This window comes from Oncorhynchus kisutch, linkage group LG15 (genome assembly GCF_002021735.2).
Source record: "Oncorhynchus kisutch isolate 150728-3 linkage group LG15, Okis_V2, whole genome shotgun sequence".
Taxonomy (NCBI): Eukaryota; Metazoa; Chordata; class Actinopteri; order Salmoniformes; family Salmonidae; genus Oncorhynchus; species Oncorhynchus kisutch.
In genome coordinates this window covers 86,016,291-86,037,399 of record NC_034188.2, presented here as the reverse complement: position 1 = coordinate 86,037,399, position 21,109 = coordinate 86,016,291, and the positions used below count along the sequence as shown (strand labels likewise).

At 44.8% G+C, this 21,109-nt stretch overlaps 1 protein-coding gene across 1 annotated transcript in view; it reads right to left on the bottom strand.

Moving 5' to 3' along the window:
- Positions 1-1,513: 1,513 nt before the first annotated feature.
- The window catches only part of dhx36 (DEAH (Asp-Glu-Ala-His) box polypeptide 36), a 65,651-nt gene continuing 46,055 nt past the window's right edge, over positions 1,514-21,109 (bottom strand). Inside the window, exons 18-25 of the mRNA XM_020507004.2 lie at positions 20,400-20,672; positions 20,241-20,327; positions 20,038-20,121; positions 19,828-19,927; positions 19,144-19,231; positions 15,599-15,719; positions 3,039-3,191; positions 1,514-2,425 (exon numbers count right to left, since the gene is read on the bottom strand). Coding sequence (XP_020362593.2) covers positions 2,168-2,425; positions 3,039-3,191; positions 15,599-15,719; positions 19,144-19,231; positions 19,828-19,927; positions 20,038-20,121; positions 20,241-20,327; positions 20,400-20,672 — 1,164 coding nt within the window. The 3' untranslated portion in view covers positions 1,514-2,167. The remainder of the gene's footprint in view (positions 2,426-3,038; positions 3,192-15,598; positions 15,720-19,143; positions 19,232-19,827; positions 19,928-20,037; positions 20,122-20,240; positions 20,328-20,399; positions 20,673-21,109) is intronic.

Here is a 21,109-nt window from a genome sequence, read left to right as displayed (position 1 = left end):
GTTATGGCTGGGGAACAGACCTCTGTTATGGCTGGGGAACAGACCTCTGTTATGGCTGGGGAACAGACCTCTGTTATGGCTGGGGAACAGACCTCTGTTATGGCTGGGGAACAGACCTCTGTTATGGCTGGGGAACAGACCTCTGTTATGGCTGGGGAACAGACCTCTGTTATGGCTGGGGAACAGACCTCTGTTATGGCTGGGGACCAGACCTCTGTTATGGCTGGGGACCAGACCCCTGTTATGGCTGGGGAACAGACCCCTGTTATGGCTGGAGACCAGGGAACAGACCTCTGTTATGGCTGGGGAACATACCTCTGTTATGGCCGGGGAACAGACCTCTGTTATGGCTGGGGAACAGACCCCTGTTATGGCTGGAGACCAGGGAACAGACCTCTGTTATGACTGGGGAACAGACCTCTGTTATGGCTGGGGAACAGACCTCTGTTATGGCTGGGGAACAGACCTCTGTTATGGCCGGGGAACAGACCTCTGTTATGACTGGGGACCAGTCCGAGAGAGAGAATGGGTTTGGTTTTAATTGGTAACATTCAGTGAAGTTAAACTTTACTCCTGCTGTAACTGTACCTCCTGTTAAGAGATTAGACCGATGGATACATAAATATCAAGATAACACAAATGGATTCTATTAAAGACATGCTCCGGTACTTTGGCGACTAGTATTTTCTAAATCTCCCGCTTTTGGGCCGGATGTGTCGATGTGTAGTTCACACATGCATCATCTATGAGCAGAATTACTGTTTTACCTCAGCCACAAAATCCCTAGTTTGAAAGAGACTTTTCTGGAAGATGTGCCATTTCCCCCCACGTGGGCCAGCCCCCCTAACGCTTTGAGTTCCAGCCAATGAGATTCAGCCCCTCGCCATGTGAGTGTCAGCGGTTAGAGGCAGGTAGCCTAGCGGTTAGAGGAGGCAGGTAGCCTAGCGGTTAGAGTAGCCTAGCAGTTAAAGGAGGCAGGTAGCCTAGCGGTTAGAGGAGGCAGGTAGCCTAGCGGTTAGAGTAGCCTAGCAGTTAAAGGAGGCAGGTAGCCTAGCGGTTAGAGGAGGCAGGTAGCCTAGCGGTTAGAATGGACTAGTAACCGTAATGGTTGCCAGATCGAATCCCCAGGCTGACAAGATAAAAAAATCTTGTCATTCTGCCCCTGAACAAGGCAGTTAACCCACTGTTCCTCTGGTAGGCCGTCATTGAAAATAAGAATTTGTTCTTAACTGACTTGCCTGGTTAAAGAAAATGTTTTTTAGTTGGATAACGCAATGTACATCTATCACGGCTGTTACATTTTAATAAGGACCCAATTCAGGAATATGTGTTTGTTACTACTAACGTATCTTCTAACTTGAAATCCGATCGCCCCTATTTCCACGTTCGTAGAGAGATGGCATTCAAGGTAAATGCTGCAGATGACGGCTCAGTTAGAAATGACCTTTAAATGTCAAGCACGCCATAATGCGAATCCAGGCCTTAATCTCTCCCACTTCACACCACACTAGAAAAGACGTCACACTGCAATAAGGGCAGCTTTATTGATTCAGCTTCAGGGAGAAGATTCAAATATTTGAACAAAAAACTGAAAAGAAAACAATGGCAAGTTAATCATTCATCAGTCAAATGGACCATTTGACAACATGAGAATGTCAAGCAATATCAACAAAACAGCATTCCATACAACTTAGTTTCACATAATTGTTTTTAACAAATGCAAAAATACATGCTCAGCCTTTTCCAGTAGGCTTATAGAATGAAATTCAAATAGTTGGTGTTCGGGGACTCTTTCTTCACATACCATCCTGACTGGACTCATATCCAATAGAAAATGTGCCTAAGACATTGAGATGTATAGAGATCTCTACTTGGAAACAATTTAGCGTGGACATTTAGAGGCTTCCACCATTTTAAAGTAGTCAACTGGGTGGGGGATTCCTATGGGAATGATCAGCCAATGACCAGACCATGGTCTTCAAATTGGTTTGCCTAGTTGGTAAATGGCGTTAAGCTTTATCGCCAAAATAACACAATATTTAGTTTAGGACTCCAGCTCTGCAAGTGGAGGTAAATCACCAACATTAGCTTGACACTTAATTCAAACGGAGATAGCATGGGCAGCGCCATTATGGCACAGATACAAAGTGGAGACCTCTTTCCATCTCTATGGCCTGAGCTTTTCTCTGGGTTGAGAAGAGATGCAGCAGTTCTCGTACTCGTCACCATCATCGTTGTTGTGATACTGGCGGCGTCCTCTAGGCTCAGTGTTCCTCGCGTTAACGTCGGGCCTCTCCTGGGTGGTGATGAGGTCTATGATGGCTGTGATGACGGCACAGTCTTTGGATTGGCGGTTGCTCCAGTCCACAGGGGCGGGGCTTCGGATCTTCTCTTCCAATAGAGAGTCCAGCTCCTTCTTCAGATTCTGCAGAGAGAGGTAGATACGGAAAAACGGTCAAGTGTGTGTGTGTGTGTTCGTGTACCTTGACGAGGTGAGCGATGCGTGCGGGGGACTGGAAGACGATCCAGTCGTCCACAGCGATGGTGTGTGTGTGTGTGTACCTTGACGAGGTGAGCGATGCGTGCGGGGGACTAGAAGACGATCCAGTCGTCCACAGCGATGGTGTGTGTGTGTGTGTGTGTGTGTACCTTGACGAGGTGAGCGATGCGTGCGGGGGACTGGAAGACGATCCAGTAGTCCACAGCGATGGTGTGTGTGTGTGTGTGTACCTTGACGAGGTGAGCGATGCGTGCGGGGGACTGGAAGACGATCCAGTCGTCCACAGCGATGGTGTGTGTGTGTGTACCTTGACGAGGTGAGCGATGCGTGCGGGGGACTGGAAGACGATCCAGTCATCCACAGCGATGGTGTGTGTGTGTGTACCTTGACGAGGTGAGCGATGCGTGCCGGGGACTGGAAGACGATCCAGTCGTCCACAGCGATGGTGTGTGTGTGTGTACCTTGACGAGGTGAGCGATGCGTGCGGGGGACTGGAAGACGATCCAGTCGTCCACAGCGATGGTGTGTGTGTGTGTACCTTGACGAGGTGAGCGATGCGTGCGGGGGACTGGAAGACGATCCAGTCGTCCACAGCGATGGTCTCCTGGTCCTGATCCATCTGTATGGTGACGTCACCTCCAAAGAACAGCAGGGAGAACGGAGACACCTCCGTACAGTCGTACAGGAAGATCTGGGGACAGACATGATTACAGCATTAACCCCCACACACACACACACACACATACAGGAAGATCTGGAGACAGACATGGATACAGCATTAACACACACACACACACAGGAAGATCTGGGGACAGACATGATTACAGCATTAACACACACACACACACACACACACACACACACATACAGGAAGATCTGGGGACAGACATGGATACAGTATTACACACACACACACACACACACACACACACACACACACACACACACACACACACACACACACACACACACACACATATACATACATACAGGAAGATCTGGAGATGCTTGGTAAATAACAGGTGGACCCTTCCCAACAATAGAGACAAAGAAAACAAATAGAAAAATGTATAACAAGGAATAAATCCACAATGAGTAATAATAACTTGGCTATATACACACGGGGTACCAGTACTGAGTCAATGTGCAGGGGTATGAGGTAATAACTTGGCTATACACACACGGGTACCAGTACTGAGTCAATGTGCAGGGGTATGAGGTAATAACTTGGCTATATACACACGGGGTACCAGTACTGAGTCAATGTGCAGGGGTATGAGGTAATAACTTGGCTATATACACACGGGGCACCAGTACTGAGTCAATGTGCAGGGGTATGAGGTAATAACTTGGCTATATACACACGGGGTACCAGTACTGAGTCAATGTGCAGGGGTATGAGGTAATAACTTGGCTATATACACACGGGGTACCAGTACTGAGTCAATGTGCAGGGGTATGAGGTAATAACTTGGCTATATACACACGGGGTACCAGTACTGAGTCAATGTGCAGGGGTATGAGGTAATAACTTGGCTATATACACACGGGGTACCAGTACTGAGTCAATGTGCAGGGGTATGAGGTAATAACTTGGCTATATACACACGGGGTACCAGTACTGAGTCAATGTGCAGGGGTATGAGGTAATAACTTGGCTATATACACACGGGGTACCAGTACTGAGTCAATGTGCAGGGGTATGAGGTAATAACTTGGCTATATACACACGGGGTACCAGTACTGAGTCAATGTGCAGGGGTATGAGGTAATAACTTGTCTATATACACACGGGGCACCAGTACTGAGTCAATGTGCAGGGGTATGAGGTAATTGAGGTAGATATGTACATATAGGTATGAGGTAATTAAGGTAGATATGTACATATAGGTATGAGGTCATTGAGGTAGATATGTACATATAGGTATGAGGTAATTGAGGTAGATATGTATATATAGGTATGAGGTAATTGAGGTAGATATGTACATATACAGTGCCTTGCGAAAGTATTCGGCCCCCTTGAACTTTGCGACCTTTTGCCACATTTCAGGCTTCAAACATAAAGATATAAAACTGTATTTGTTTGTGAAGAATCAACAACAAGTGGGACACAATCAAGAAGTGGAACGACATTTATTGGATATTTCAAACTTTTTTAACAAATCAAAAACTTAAAAATTGGGCATGCAAAATTATTCAGCCCTCTTAAGTTAATACTTTGTAGCGCCACCTTTTGCTGCGATTACAGCTGTAAGTCGCTTGGGGTATGTCTCTATCAGTTTTGCACATCGAGAGACTGACATTTTTCCCATTCCTCCTTGCAAAACAGCTCGAGCTCAGTGAGGTTGGATGGAGAGCATTTGTGAACAGCAGTTTTCAGTTCTTTCCACAGATTCGATTGGATTCATGTCTGGACTTTGACTTGGCCATTCTAACACCTGGATATGTTTATTTTTGAACCATTCCATTGTAGATTTTGCTTTATGTTTTGGATCATTGTCTTGTTGGAAGACAAATCTCCGTCCCAGTCTCAGGTCTTTTGCAGACTCCATCAGGTTTTCTTCCAGAATGGTCCTGTATTTGGCTCCATCCATCTTCCCATCAATTTTAACCATCTTCCCTGTCCCCGCTGAAGAAAAGCAGGCCCAAACCATGATGCTGCCACCACCATGTTTGACAGTGGGGATGGTGTGTTCAGGGTGATGAGCTGTGTTGCTTTTACGCCAAACATAACGTTTTGCATTGTTGCCAAAAAGTTCAATTTTGGTTTCATCTGACCAGAGCACCTTCTTCCACATGTTTGGTGTGTCTCCCAGGTGGCTTGTGGCAAACTTTAAACAACATTTCTTATGGATATCTTTAAGAAATGGCTTTCTTCTTGCCACTCTTCCATAAAGGCCAGATTTGTGCAATATACGACTGATTGTTGTCCTATGGACAGAGTCTCCCACCTCAGCTGTAGATCTCTGCAGTTCATCCAGAGTGATCATGGGCCTCTTGGCTGCATCTCTGATCAGTCTTCTCCTTGTATGAGCTGAAAGTTTAGAGGGACGGCCAGGTCTTGGTAGATTTGCAGTGGTCTGATACTCCTTCCATTTCAATATTATCGCTTGCACAGTGCTCCTTGGGATGTTTAAAGCTTGGGAAATCTTTTTGTATCCAAATCCGGCATTAAAACTTCTTCACAAAAGTATCTCGGACCTGCCTGGTGTGTTCCTTGTTCTTCATGATGCTCTCTGCGCTTTTAACGGACCTCTGAGACTATCACAGTGCAGGTGCATTTATACGGAGACTTGATTACACACAGGTGGATTGTATTTATCATCATTAGTCATTTAGGTCAACATTGGATCATTCAGAGATCCTCACTGAACTTCTGGAGAGAGTTTGCTGCACTGAAAGTAAAGGGGCTGAATAATTTTGCACGCCCAATTTTTCAGTTTTTGATTTGTTAAAAAAGTTTGAAATATCCAATAAATGTCGTTCCACTTCATGATTGTGTCCCACTTGTTGTTGATTCTTCACAAAAAAATACAGTTTTATATCTTTATGTTTGAAGCCTGAAATGTGTCAAAAGGTCGCAAAGTTCAAGGGGGCCGAATACTTTCGCAAGGCACTGTAGGTATGAGGTAATTGAGGTAGATATGTACATATAGGTATGAGGTAATTGAGGTAGATGTGTACATATAGGTATGAGGTAATTGAGGTAGATATGTACATATAGGTATGAGGTAATTAAGGTAGATACGTACATATAGGTATGAGGTAATTGAGGTAGATGTGTACATATAGGTAGGGGGTAAAGTGACTAGACAACACAATAGATAAACAGTAACAGCAGTGTATGTGACGGGTCAAAATAGTGGTAAAAGAGGGTAAATGCAGTTAGTTCATCAATAGCTACCCAGCCTAACTAAGCTTCGGTACAGTAGCAGAGAGAAAACAGTCTATGACTTGGGTGGCTGGAGTCTGATCATTTTAGGGCCTTCCTCTGACACCGCCTGGTATATAGGCCCTGGATGGCAGGGAGTTCGGCCCCAGTGATGTACTGGGCCGTACTCACTACCCTCTGTAGCACCTTGCAGTCGGATGAAAAGCAATTGACATACCAAGCGGTGATGCAGCCAATCAAGAAGCTCACAATGGTGCTGTCAGAGAAATTCTATAGGAAGAGAGACTGCGGATTCTTTCAAACAACACATTTTATTATAAGACTAGCAAAAATGAAGCAATCAACCATCACTAAAAATAGTCAGAGTTGAAAAGCAAAATGAACAGAGCTGTCTTTCACCTCCTATAGAAACTATATCCTTGTATCTTTGTAAGAGTTAGCAAATGTGCAGAAACAGACCCTGGGAAAAGAGCTCGTCGGTGTAGCCCAATATAGCTGATATCCACCATTTCTCTGTTCTTCCCTGCACTTCCCACATAAAATTATCCATTGTTATATGTTAGTATTTTTGCTGATACAGGCTTGTCTTGTATGAATCTGAGTGTATAGATGTATGAGCTGCTTGGATGCGACAGCAGTATGAGGCCACCTGTGTTTACGATCGGCAGGAATTGCGCTAAGTAAAAACAGCATAGTGTGTCTAAGTAAACAGTATAGTATGTAATTAATATTACATTTCCACCACAGTGCAGCTGGAGAACTTTGAGGATCTCGGGGCCCATGCTGAATCTTTTCAGCCCCCTGAGGGGGAGAGGTGTCGTCTTGCCCTCTTCACAACTCTGTTGGTGTGTGTGGACCATGATAGATCCTGATGTGGACACCGAGGAACTTGAAGCTCTCGACCGTCTCTACTACAGCCCCATCGTTTCCTGCAGTCCCCGATCAGCACTGCCAGGTCTCTGACGACCTCCCCTGTAGGCTGTGATCAGGCCCACTACCGTCGTATCATCTGCAAACTTAACAATGGTGTTGGCGTCGTACGCCACGCAGAGGCGGGTGAACATAGAGTACAGGAGGGGTCTAAGCACGCACCCCTGAGGGGTCCCACGTGTTGAGGGTCACAGTGGCAGACATGTTGTTGCCTACCCTCACCACCTGGGGACTGCCCGTCAGGAAGTCCAGGATCCAGTTGCAAACGGAGGTGTTTAGTCCCAGGGTTCTTTGTTTAGTGATAAGCTTCGAGGGCACTATGGTGTGGTGACTACGCTAAGCTGTAGTCAATGAACATTATTCTCACGTAGGTGTTCCTTTTGTCCAGGTGGGAAAGGGCAATGTGGAGTGCAATAGAGGTTGCGTCATCTGAGGATCTGTTGGGGCGGTATGTGAATTACTCTCATGCATGGTTCAGTGTTGGTATTTAGCTCGTCTGCTAGGCTCGCGTCACTGGACTGGCTAGGTTTCCCTTTCACAGTCGGACCAGAAAGACAGTCGGACAAGAAAGAAAAGCACCTCTATCTAACAGGGATGGGCAACTTTGCTGGGGGTGGGGGCCACAAAACAATCTCCACTCATAAGGGGCCGCAGTGCCTCGCAGGTCTGCATACCCACACCTGCATTAAGAGTCGGCCCTATCCTTCTGGGGGCGCTAAGCACAAAAATGTAGCGTCCCCACTTGAAAATGAGAGAAAAAAAATTGTATTAGTATTAGTTAATTTCATGCAATTCTACACATTTTGCCATCTTAAAAATTGCAAAGGCTGAATGAGAGAGACTAACAAAATCCATGGCCCCCCCCCCCTTGGTTGGTAATTCGACCATGATTACTACAAGCTTAGATAGCTGGCCATTAGACTGACTTAACAATCTAAAAGATGTTAGCTGACATGGCTGATTGAGTGACTGACATAACAAGAGAAACTGCTGATGCACAACCATATTGCCTTTTTTTTTTTGTGATATCCAATTGGTAGTTACAGTCTTGTCTCATCGCAGCAACTCCCATACGGACTCGGGAGAGCCGTGCTTCCTCCGAAACACAACCCAACCAAGCCGAACTGCTTCTTGACACAATGCCTGCTTATCCCGAAGCCAGCCGCACCAATGTGTCGGAGGAAACACCGTACACCTGGCGACCGTGTCAGCGTGCATTGCGCCTAGGCGCCACATGAGATGGGACTAGCACATCCCTGCCGGCCAAACCCTCCTCTAACCCAGATGACGCTGGGCCAATTGTGCGCCGCCCCATGGGTCTCCCCCGGGTCTCGGGCCGGCTGCGACAGAGCCTGGACTCGAACCAGGATCTCTAGTGGCACAGCTAGCACTGCGATGCCTTGTGCCACTCAGGAGGCACAACCATATTTATAAATTGCACCTTGTGTATTCTACTATTCTAACTCTCAACAGTAAGTTGAGATCCCGACTGAGTTCCTAAAACACATTTCCACAGTCAGTAACCCAACCCTCCTCTAACTGATAACATTCAGTGCAGCAGGGTAGAGAGAGGACAGAGAGAGGCTGGCATTGACTGCATTCCTCTCTGGTACTGCCCGGGAGCTTGGATGTGCCAGGGACTTTGGGAGGGAGTTGAAAGCCACTGGTTTAATCAAATATTAATCAAGTCTAAAAATGGGACCAGAGTTAACCTTTAACCCGCCAACTCAGTGAAACGGTCACAAACAACACTGTGGAACTCACAACCACCCATCCAAGTCCATATCCCTCACCCTCTGGTGTGTGTATCCTACTGCATGAATCAGGATGAAGTATCTATCACTCATCCTCTGGTGTGTGTATCCTACTGCATGAATCAGGATGAAGTATCTATCACTCATTCTCTGGTGTGTGTATCCTACTGCATGAATTAGGATGAAGTATCTATCACTCATCCTCTGGTGTGTGTATCCTACTGCATGAATCAGGATGAAGTATCTATCACTCACCCTCTGGTGTGTGTATCCTACTGCATGAATCAGGAGCATGCATATATCAAAAGATTGGTACTAATTTGCAATAGGAAAAAAAGTACTGACAAACTGATTTGAGTGAACCATCTCTGTAAGGTTCATTTGTGGCAAATGGTGCAACAGCGTTGTATATGGATGCTGTACTGTGTATGCATGCAGTACTGTGTATGCATGCAGTACTGTGTATGCATGCAGTACTGTGTATGCATGCAGTACTGTGTATGCATGCTGTACTGTGTATGCATGCTGTACTGTGTATGCATGCTGTCTGATGTATGATGTCAAAGTCAGTCTGGAAATTCACTTTTCATAAACCCTTAAAACATTGGAAATAACTTCAAAACAACTTATTTTGCATGGGTTGTATTACCAACATAAATGATCACACACAAACAATAATGTAACAAACAACGAGCTCTGGTCCCTCAAGAAAAGTCCCGTGCCTCGGGCCTAAAAGAGTCCAGCCCGGTAAAGCGTTCAGTAAACTCAAGTGACCTTAATCACGCAATGTTTGTCCGTTCATAAAAGTGTAGCGTAAACCCAGTCTCAATCATACTATCAAAATATCAACTATTTTACCACACAACCATAAAGAGTAGAGGTCAACAGATTAACCTCTCTTGGGTAGGGGGCAGTATTTTCACGTCCGGGTGAAAAGCGTGCCCAAAGTAAACTGCCTGTTACTCAGGCCTAGAAGCGAGGATTTGCATATAATTGGTAGATGTGGATAGAAAACACTCTGAAGTTTCTAATAATGTCTGTCAGTATAACAGATCTGAAATGGCAGGCAAAACCCAGAGGACAACCCCCCCCCCCAAAAAAAATAATTCAGCCTATTCACTTTATTATAAGGTGAAGTCCTCCCAGATTGCAGTTCCTAGGGCTTCCACTAGATGTCAACAGTCTTTAGAAAAATTTGCAGGCTGGTTGTTGGAAAAATTTAGTAAAATTGTAGTTTTTCTAGGTGGCTCCCATTTTGGCTGTAGTGTTTCCAAGCGTGTGGAAGAGAGCGCGTTCTTTGGTATTTTTCTCAGGTAAAGACAATAACGATTCTCTGTCTTAAATTTGATCGTTTATTTACATATTAGGGTACCTAAGGTTTGATTATAAATGTTGTTAGACTTGTTTGGAAAAGTTTATTAGTAATGTTTGGGACTCATTTTGTATGCATTTTGATGGGGGGAAACTGGGTGGATTATTGACTGAAGCGCGCCAGCTAAACTGAGTTTTTATTTTTATTTTGACTTTGACTTAGGGATGCCACCCGTTAGATAAAATACGGAACGGTTCCGTATTTCACTGAAAGAATAAACATTTTGTTTTTGAAATTATACTTTCCGGATTTGGCCATATTAATGACCTAAGGCTCGTATTTCTGTGTGTTATTATGTTATAATTAAGTCTATGATTTGATAGAGCAGTTTGACTGAGCGATGGTAGGCAGTAGCAGGCTCGTAAGCATTTATTCAAACAGCACTTTTGTGCATTTGCCAGCAGCTCTTCGCTGTGCTTCAAGCATTGCACTGTTTATGACTTCAAGCCTATCAACTCCCGAGATTAGGCTGGTGTAACTGATGTGAAATGGCTAGCTAGTTAGCGGGGGGCGTGCTAATAGCGTTTCAATCGGTGACGTCGCTCGCTCTGAGACCTTGAAGTAGTTGTTTCCCTTGCTCTGTAAGGGCAGCGGCTTTTGTGGAGTGATGGGTAACGATGCTTCGAGGGTGGCTGTTGTTGATGTGTTCCTGGTTCGAGCCCAGGTAGGGGCAAGAAGAGGGACTGCCTATAAGAACATCCAATAGTCAAAGGTTAATGAAATACCAACGGTATAGAGGGAAATAGTCCTATAATTCCTATAATAACTACAACCTAAAACTACCTGTGAATATTAAAGACTCATGTTAAAAGGAACCACAAGCTTTCATATGTTCTCATGTTTTGAGCAAGGAACTTAAACATTAGCTTTTCTACATGGCACATATTGCACATTTACTTTCTTCTATAACACTTTGTTTTTGCATTATTTAAACCAAATTGAACATGTTTCATGATGGTGTATTATATTAAGTTAAAATAAGTGTCATTCAGTATTGTTGTAACTGTCCTTATTACAAATAAATAAATAAAAATTGTCCGATTAATCGGTATCAGCTTTTTTTGGTCCTCCAATCAGTATCGGCGTTGAAAAATCATAATCGGTCGACCTCTAATAAAGAGTATCAAATCTCAGTTGTCATCAACTACAACTGACCACAAATTACAGTATAAATCACACTCATACAAATGAAATATTGTATGCAAAAAAGTCAGTCAGCCAATCCAATCAGCCAACAGATCTCCAGTGGAGAAAGGCCACGACAAAACAACGGAGACCAACTGAGATGTGTAGTCCAAAAGGAAGAAATGACTGGTTAAACTTGAGACAAGGCTACAAATCACACTTTTAAATACGACAAAACAAATGGAGTGAAGAAGCTTCGGAACTGAGGGTTGAACACATCCTCATTCCCACCACCATCACAACCCCACTTTTGCGCAGCTGATGCCGGCTATTTAATAGGGAATTAAAGGGGAAACACCCTATTGGAAGGAGAAGCAATGAGACGGTTCAGACAAATTCAGGGCCGTCACACACCCCCTCCCCTGGAAAAAGCCAACCATTGCCCTGGAACGCACATCTTGGTCTGGGAAACCAAGAAAAGTCTATCACTTTCCTCTACAAAAATATTCATGACTTTGTGGCGCTCACACTCCTCAGCTGAGGGGTAACAGGCCTTAAGGCGTGAGACTTCTGGGTCTGGGAATCAGAGGAAAGTCGTCATCACTTTCCTCTTCAAAGATATCCAGGACCTTGCAGCGTTCAATCTCCTCCAATTCCTCAGCCGAGGGGTAACGGTCCTTAAGGAGTGAGACATGGACAACGCGCATATCTTCACCGGTGTCCTCTTTCACCACTCGGTAGTTCAGAGGGCCCATCTGCTCCACAATCCTAGATGGTCCTTGCCATTTAGGCCGAGAAGAATTGTTCAGCTTTTGAGTAAGGATGAGAGCGAAGCCACACCCGATCACTAACCTGGAACTGCACGTCTCGTCTGTTCTTATCATCATTTCTCTTCTGCTTGAGTCGAGCCTGGGTCATGTTCTTTGAGATTCTTTGGGTTCTTTGAGAGTTCTAAAGTTCTAAAGTCATGGAGATGGACTACCTGGTCATAGCATGCAGAGTCTGGAGTAACCTGCTGGGGCTGTAGAACCATATCCAAGTGTCCTCGGAGGGGGACGACTGAGGTTCAGATCTACAGGGATGACTCCAGTGGACTCTTGCACAGCAGAATTCAAGGCAAATCGAAACTCACGAAGGTGCTTGTCCCAGTGTTTGTGCTGGGTCCCTACATATGAAGCAACTCCTTCCGCAGTTTCTCATTGAGCAGTGTGTAGGATGACCCGGTGTCCAGGATGGCTCTTCCTGTCCATGGGCCTATGGACAGGTGTAACACCAGTTGGTGCGGTATTAACTGAAAGGAAGGGGATGTCGATGGGGGAGCGTAGGCAGTGACTCTTGGGGCTTTCGGCTTTGGTCAAAGCAACCAGAGTAGGATGGGCGTTCCTGCGAAGGGAGTTAGAATGTTGTGATTGGTGGTTTCTGGAAGGGTTTACTTGATACTGATTTGGACATGTAGTTGGAGAATGTTTATTTTTGCTACATCTCCAACAGAACATGGGAGGGGTCTTGGCTGTAGACTCTGGCTGTTGTTGATGGTCTGGCTTGGGTAACTGTTTGGGTGTCTGTTTCTTTCTCTGTTCATATTGCAGCTGGCATTCTCTGTCCAGGGGATTGAGGGCAAGAAAGTCACAACATCTTCCCAGATATATTAGCGGATTAAGACTGTCATCCTCCCCCCCCCCAAAGGTGGGAAATTGCTATTTAACCTCACTAGGGTACGCTAGCGTCCCACCTGGCCAACATCCAGTGAAATTGCTGAGCACCAAATTCAAAAACAGAAATACTCATTATATAAAAATTCATAAAACATACAAGTGCTATACATCGGTTTAAAGATGAACTTCTTGTTAATCCAACCACGGTGTCAGATTTCAAAAAGGCTTTACGGCGAAAGCATACCATGCGATTATCTGAGAACAGCACCCAGCAGACAAATCATAACAAACAGTTACCTGCCAAGTAGAGGAGTTACACAAGTCAGAAATAGCGATATAACTAATCACTTACCAATGATGATCTTCATATGGTTGCACTCACACGACTCCCATTTACACAATAAATGTTTGTTTTGTTCCATAAAATCCCTGTTTATATCCAAAAACCTCAGTTTTGTTCGAGCGTTTTGTTCAGTAATCCACAGGCTCAAACACAGTCACAACAGGCAGACGAAAAATCCAAATATTATCCGTAAAGTTCGTAGAAACATGTCAAACATGTCAAACGATGTTTATAATCAATTCTCAGGTTGCTTTTAGTCATAATAATCGATAATATTTCAACCGGACAATAACGTCGTCAATATAAAAGGTAAACAAGAAAGGCACGCTCTCTGGTCACGCTAAATGAAAAAGCTGTGTGACACTGTAGGGTCCAGTCATTCAGAGTGGTCTACTCCCTCATTTTTCAGAATACAAGCCTGAAACAATTTCTAAAGACTAGTGGAAGCCATAGGAAGTGCAATTTGAATCCTAAATCAATGGATACTGTAATGGCATTCGATAGAAAACTATAAACAAAAAAATCCCACTTCCTGGATAGATTCTTCTCAGGTTTTCACCTGCCAAATCCATTCTGTTATCCTCACATACATTATTTTAACAGTTTTGGAAACTTTAGAATGTTTTCTATCCAAATCTATATGATCTATCCAAATTATATGCATATCCTATCTTCTGGGCCTGAGTAGCAGGCAGTTTACTTTGGGCACGCTTTTCATCCGGAAGTGAAAATAGTGCCCCCTACCCTAGTGAAGTTAATGGGCATCAGCCCCACATGACATCTACTCACATCACCATGAATAAAAGAGCTAGGAAGGATTGAGGAAGTAGAGGGTGAGGGAGTTATCAGACAATGGAAATAAACACCAGGATGCATGGTGGATCGCATCCTGCAGGGGGTGGCTGCAGCATGGCCTTGTCTTGGCTGTTCTGAGGTGCCAGCTTGGCCCTCGGTGGTCTGAACAGAAGTGGACATCAGAGAAGCTCTGTGCAAAGAGTTGTGCCTAATGGAGGTCATGTCAACAGACACGTCATCCAACATTTTACGACATTTAGAGAGCTCTGTCTGCAAGTGGTCTCCAGTGTTAACCAGGGGAGAAAAAATAGAATGAACGTCATTGGTGATGTTACAGGCACCACTGGCAGTGAGCTGGTTTCGTTGGTAGTCAAACTGCCTGTCCATGGCACCAGTAATATCCCATCTTCCACTCTCACTGAGCTCTGTCAGCATGTGGGTTAGAGTTCTCAGTGAGTCTCAGAATTCCATTGAGCTCTGTTGTTGCTCTTCACTCAGACATTTGAATTCATGGTGGATTAGAGTTTGGAGATGTTGTTGAGTCCGAATATCAAGGATGTCACCTTGAAGTTGTAAGACTACAACCTCTGGAGATAAACCAGAATAATGGAGGAAGGTTGGGTGTCAGAGGGAGGGGCTAGCTCAGTACTTCCACACATGTCCAAGTCAATAAGTGAGTAACTGGTTAGACCTCCTGTGGCCTGTGGTCCAGACCCGAGCATTCAGATTCCCAGGGCTCTGGCCCAAATCAACTCCATTATCTCCATTCACATTATGATTTGTATTGTCAGCTCGATGGTCAGAATGATCCTGTGTATTCCTATTGACAGGTATGCTATGGAGGCTCAATGGTCAGAATGATCCTGTGTATCCCATTGACAGGTATGATATGGAGGCTCGATGGTCAGAATGATCCTGTGTATTCCTATTGACAGGTATGATATGGAGGCTCGATGGTCAGAATGATCCTGTGTATTCCTATTGACAGGTATGATGTGGATGAACAGATTTTCTTGGGGTGAATCCATTGTTTTAAATAACACACAATCTGCACAAAAATATTTGCTTTGGTTATTTCTCAATGTTGAAAGAGGTCTGATCTGGGGTGCCATTTTCTATGTCACAGTTTTAACTTGAGGTTGTTGTTTGTAGGGGTGCCAGGTAGGTTGTGCCTACCAGAGAAAATACAGACACATTCAGGGTTGTCACAGTATGCTGTACTGTATACTCACACTGCTGGTCCTCATCTTGAGGTGATAGATGAGCCATGTGTAGTTAAACTGGGTCTCCTCAGCATTCACTGACTTGGGGTGAATACACACCTTCCCATCAGTTTTAGTATACACCCTCACCCTGGAGAAGAGAGGTGGGGAGGGGGGCATTAGTGTGTGTGTGTATGTGTACGTGTGTACATCCTTTACAGACAGATGTGTGTGTGTGTGTGTGTGTGTGTGTGTGTGTGTGTGTGTGTGTGTGTGTGTGTGTGTGTACATCCTTTACAGACAGGTGTGTGTGTGTGTGTGTGCATCCTTTACAGACAGATGTGTGTGTGTGTGTGTGTGTGTGTGTGCGCGTGTGTACATCCTTTACAGACAGATGTGTGTGTGTGTGTGTGTGTGCGCGTGTGTACATCCTTTACAGACAGATGTGTGTGTGTGCGCGTGTGTACATCCTTTACAGACAGATGTGTGTGTGTGTGTGTGTGTGCGCGTGTGTACATCCTTTACAGACAGATGTGTGTGTGTGTACATCCTTTACAGACAGATGTGTGTGTGTGTGTGTGTGTGTGTGTGTGTACGTGTGTACATCCTTTACAGACAGATGTGTGTGTGTGTGTGTGTGTGTGTGCGCGTGTGTACATCCTTTACAGACAGATGTGTGTGTGTGTGTGTGTGCGTGCGTGTGTGTGCGTGTGTACATCCTTTACAGACAGATGTGTGTGTGTGTGTGTGTGCGTGTGTGTGCGTGTGTACATCCTTTACAGACAGATGTGTGTGTGTGTGTGTGTGTGTGTGTGTGTGTGTGTGTGCGCGCGTACATCCTTTACAGACAGATGTGTGTGTGTGTGTGTGTGTGTGTGCGCGTGCGCGCGTGTGTGTACATCCTTTACAGACAGGTGTGTGTGTGTGTGTGTGTGTGTGTGTGTGTGTGTGTGTGTGTGTGTGTGTGTGTGTACACATCCTTTACAGACAGAGGTGTGTGATATTGTCCATAGCAACATAATACAGTTTCACGACTATTGATATTTGGCCAAAGTTTGAATCTGAATACAACAGTTTTTAAACCATCTCACTGCTTCAAGGCCTTTGATCGAAGGTGTATTTATGCAGCTGTCTGCTACGTGTTATGATGAGTTATTGATGCATCGGTCTGGAATGGGTTTAGGGTTTATGGTCTGCCATCCATCCTGGGCTTGGGGGGGGCCCTTCTCAGGTATAAATCAACAGGAAGTTGACAAAGAGTACGTTTCAGGTCTGAGTGAATTGTACTTCCCTCTGCAGAATCTGGGGTGTCCCCTCTTGTCATTTGTGTCGGTCTGTACTAGTGCCGAGCGATTAGTGCTTTCGGTTCAGTTTATTTTTTTAAATAACCACGTTTTTCGGGTTCGATTATTCGTTTATTTTTTACAAACATTAAATGCTTACCGTGTTGCGTCGTGCGTAAGAGCAGCCCTTAGCCGTGGTATATTGGTTATATACAACAGCCCCTAGGGCCGTATTGCTTAATTAACATTCATTTATTCACATTACTTTACTTTAATTCAATATTTCAGTCTTGTGTAAATTACATTAGTTTTATTTGATGACTTTATTATTTCATTCCAAGTCATCATCTGATCTCTATAAAGCTGCTGCCCGCCGTCTGACAAAACCACTATTTTTGTTGTTCTTCAATGTAAATAAGGCATTTATGACTGCTGAATATCACCGATCAGTCACTTAGATCATGTATTGTCAGGTAGAGATACTTTGCGAAGAAACAGCTGCTCTCTATATCCCCTCATGATCGTGCACTCTTCCCTCTTCAATAGTAGCAGGTTTAAAAAAAAAAAAAAGACTGGACAAGTAGATGCGCAACGGATTATGGTCATTGTAGTTAATTACAATGTGGAATATTGGCCTGTTGGAAACTACAACTCCCTACTGAATCGTTCAGGCTGGATCTGATTTATATGTGGAGAAACTGTGCAATGGGTGCATTGAGCTTACCGATAAAAACAGAACAAAATGCAAATCATTTAACCAAAATGTTGGTTAATTCATCAGCACTTGCCCCTGTTTGCTAATGGGTGTTATATGTGAGTCCTAATAGATACTATCTACACACACGCACAAAGTCGGAAGTTAACATACACCTTAGCCAAATACATTTAAACTCAGTTTTTCACCATTCCTGACATTTAATCAGAGTAACAATTCACTGTCCACACCATCAAGAATGTTAAATGTCAGAATAATAGTAGGGAGGACGATTTATTTCAGCTTTTATTTATTTCATCACATTCCCAGTGGGTCAGAAGTTTACATACACTCAATTAGTATTTGGTAGCATTGCCTTTAAATTGTTTAAATTGGGTGAAATGTTTTGGGTAGCCTTCCACAAGCTTCCCACAATAAGTTGGGTGAATTTTGGCCCATTCCTCCAGACAGAGCTGGTGTAACTGAGTCAGGTTTGTAGGCCTCTTTGCTCGCACATGCTTCTTCAGTAGGATTCAGGTCAGGGATTTGTGACGGCCACTCCAATACCTTGACTCTGTTGTCTTTAAGCCATTTTTCCACAACTTTGGAAGTATGCTTGGGGTCATTGACCAAGCTTTAACTTCCTGACTGATGTCTTGAGATGTTGCTTCAATATATCCACCTAATTTTCCCACCTCATGATGCCATCTATTTTGTGAAGTGCACCAGACCCTCCTGCAGCAAAGCACCCCCACAACATGATGCTGCCACCCCGTGCTTCACGGTTGGGATGTTATTCTTCGGCTTGCAAGCCTCCCCCTTTGTCCTCCAAACATAACAATGGTCATTATGGCAAAAGAGTTTCATCAGACCAGAGGACATTTCTCCAAAAAGTACGATCTTTGTCCCCATGTGCAGTTGCAAACCGTAGTCTGGTATTTTTATGGCGGTTTTGGAGCAGTGGCTTCTTCCTTGCTGAGGACTCATTTTACTGTGGATATATATACTTTTGTATATGGTGTTTATACTTGCGTACTATTGTTTGTACAGATGAATCTGGTACCTTCAGGCGTTTGGAAATTGCTCCCAAGGATGAACCAGACTTGTGGAGGTGTAATTTGTTTTTGCTGAGGTCTTAGATGATTTCTTTTGATTTTCCCATGATGTCAAGCAAAGAGGCACTGAGTTTGAAGGTAGGCCTTGAAATACATCCACAGGTACACCTCCAAATGACTCAAATTATGTCAATTAGCCTATCAGAAGCTTCTAAAGCCATGACATCATTTTCCAGAATTTTCCAAGCTGTTTAAAGGCACAGTCAACTTAGTGTATGTAAACTTCTGACCCACTGGAATTGTGATACAGTGAATTATAAGTGAAATAATCTGTCTGTAAACAATTGTTGGAAAAATTACTTGTGTCATGCACAAAGTAGATGTGCTACTGACTTGCCAAAACTATAGTTTGTTAACAAGACATTTGTGGCGTGGTTGAAAAACAAGTTTTAATGACTCCAACCTAAGTGTATGTAAACTTCAGACTTCAACTGTATGTACATCTATATATCTATATGCTACTGTAGGTCCAGGCTGACTCACGGTCTCTTCTTGCTACCGCTGGGTTTGATCATGGCCACTTTGGGGTAGAGACCTGCCACTATCACTGCCTTGATCAGCTTCTCATTATCTGAGGGAGAGACACACAGAGAGAGGGAGAGAGAGAGTGAGACATGGAAAGAGAGAGGAGCGAGAGAGAGAGAGAGAGGATCGAGAGAGAGAGAGAGAGAGGAGCGAGAGAGAGAGAGGAGAGAGAGGAAGGAGCGAGAGAGAGGAGAGAGAGGAAGGAGAGAGAGAGGAGCGAGAGAGAGGAGAGAGAGAGGAGCGAGAGAGAGGAGAGAGAGAGAGGAGCGCGAGAGAGAGAGGAGCGCGAGAGAGAGAGGAGCGCGAGAGAGAGAGGAGCGCGAGAGAGAGAGGAGCGCGAGAGAGAGAGGAGCGCGAGAGAGAGAGGAGCGCGAGAGAGAGAGGAGCGCGAGAGAGAGAGGAGCGCGAGAGAGAGAGGAGCGCGAGAGAGAGAGGAGCGCGAGAGAGAGAGGAGCGCGAGAGAGAGAGGAGCGCGAGAGAGAGAGGAGCGCGAGAGAGAGAGGAGCGCGAGAGAGAGAGGCGCGAGAGAGATAGGAGCGAGAGAGATAGGAGCGAGAGAGGAGCGAGAGAAAAGTGAGAGAGGAGTGAGAGAGGAGTGATAGAGACTAGCAAATTGTAGAAAAATATATCCAACCAGTTCACCTGAGTTAGTGTTAGATTCAGGGTCTTTTGGGTTCTTGCTGCTGGTGAAGCCAGCCCCCAGCAGGTGCTCAGCAAACTGACCCTTCATGTTGTGCAGCATCTACAGACAGACAAACACACAAGACAGGTTAGATACTAATCTCAATATGAAGCCAAGGCTGCATCCCAATGGTGGAGCGTGATATCTGATTGGTGGACCATGAGAATCACCTGGAGTGTATTGGCTGACAGGAAGTTGTCCCAGCAGAACTCTCGTTCAAACTTGTAGCCGCGTCGCTTAGCTTCCTCCCAGCCCTGACAGATTAACACACAGTCAAGTTAGCAATTCTTTAAACAGACTGAACCATTGATATTATTCCATTGAGGAGATGGGAGAGACCTCTAATGATGTAGGAGGGGAAAGAGGATCTTACTGTGAAGGCATAGATGATGGTGAGGTGGTCACTCTTTGAGTCTCTGGATAGAGTTCTTCTCCTAAAGTCTGCCATCTTCTCCTTACCCTGAGAGAGAGAGAGATTTGAGTACCTAAAATGTATGTGAGTGTGTGTGCCTGCGATCACGCATATGATTACCATTGGTATGAAGAAGGGGTCCTTGAAGCTGAGAGAGGCAGCGATAGTGAGGACAGGATCCAGACAGCCCAGCAGAGCTCCAAACAGGATCAGCTTCCCGATGTGAGGCTCTACAGGCAGCCTGGCCAGGTGGAACCCTAACGGGGTCAGAGCCTCTGAGCGGTCCAGAGCATTGAGGTCCATCAGATGTGTGATGGCCAGAGTGACAGCCTCCTCTGTGGGAGGGTCCAGAGCTTTCCTCAGGAACTCTGCTATTGGACCCAGCTTGAGGATCTAGAAGGAGTGGGGAGAGAGAGTTAGACAAACTACATTAAAAACTACTTAGGGAAAAGTCAACAGCTTGACTTGATCAAAAACAAATGGGAATGAGACCTGTCTAAACGTTAGACCAGGAAATCCATCTGGACACAGAAAGCAGTGAGTCAACTCCTCACTAGCAGATCCAGCAGGGCTGTACTATGTCACGGGTCCCTTTAGATCCAGTACATTAGTGTGTGTGTGTGTGTGTGTGTGTGTGTGTGTGTGTGTGTGTGTGTGTGTGTGTGTGTGTGTGTGTGTGTGTGTGTGTGTGTGTGTGTGTGTTTTAGAGCTGGGCAATAAGGACAATTATCCATATAGCAATACATTTCATGAATTGACGTGATAACAATAAATAGAAAGATGTTTATAACACCAATGTGCACCACAGTTTATAACACCAATGTGCACCA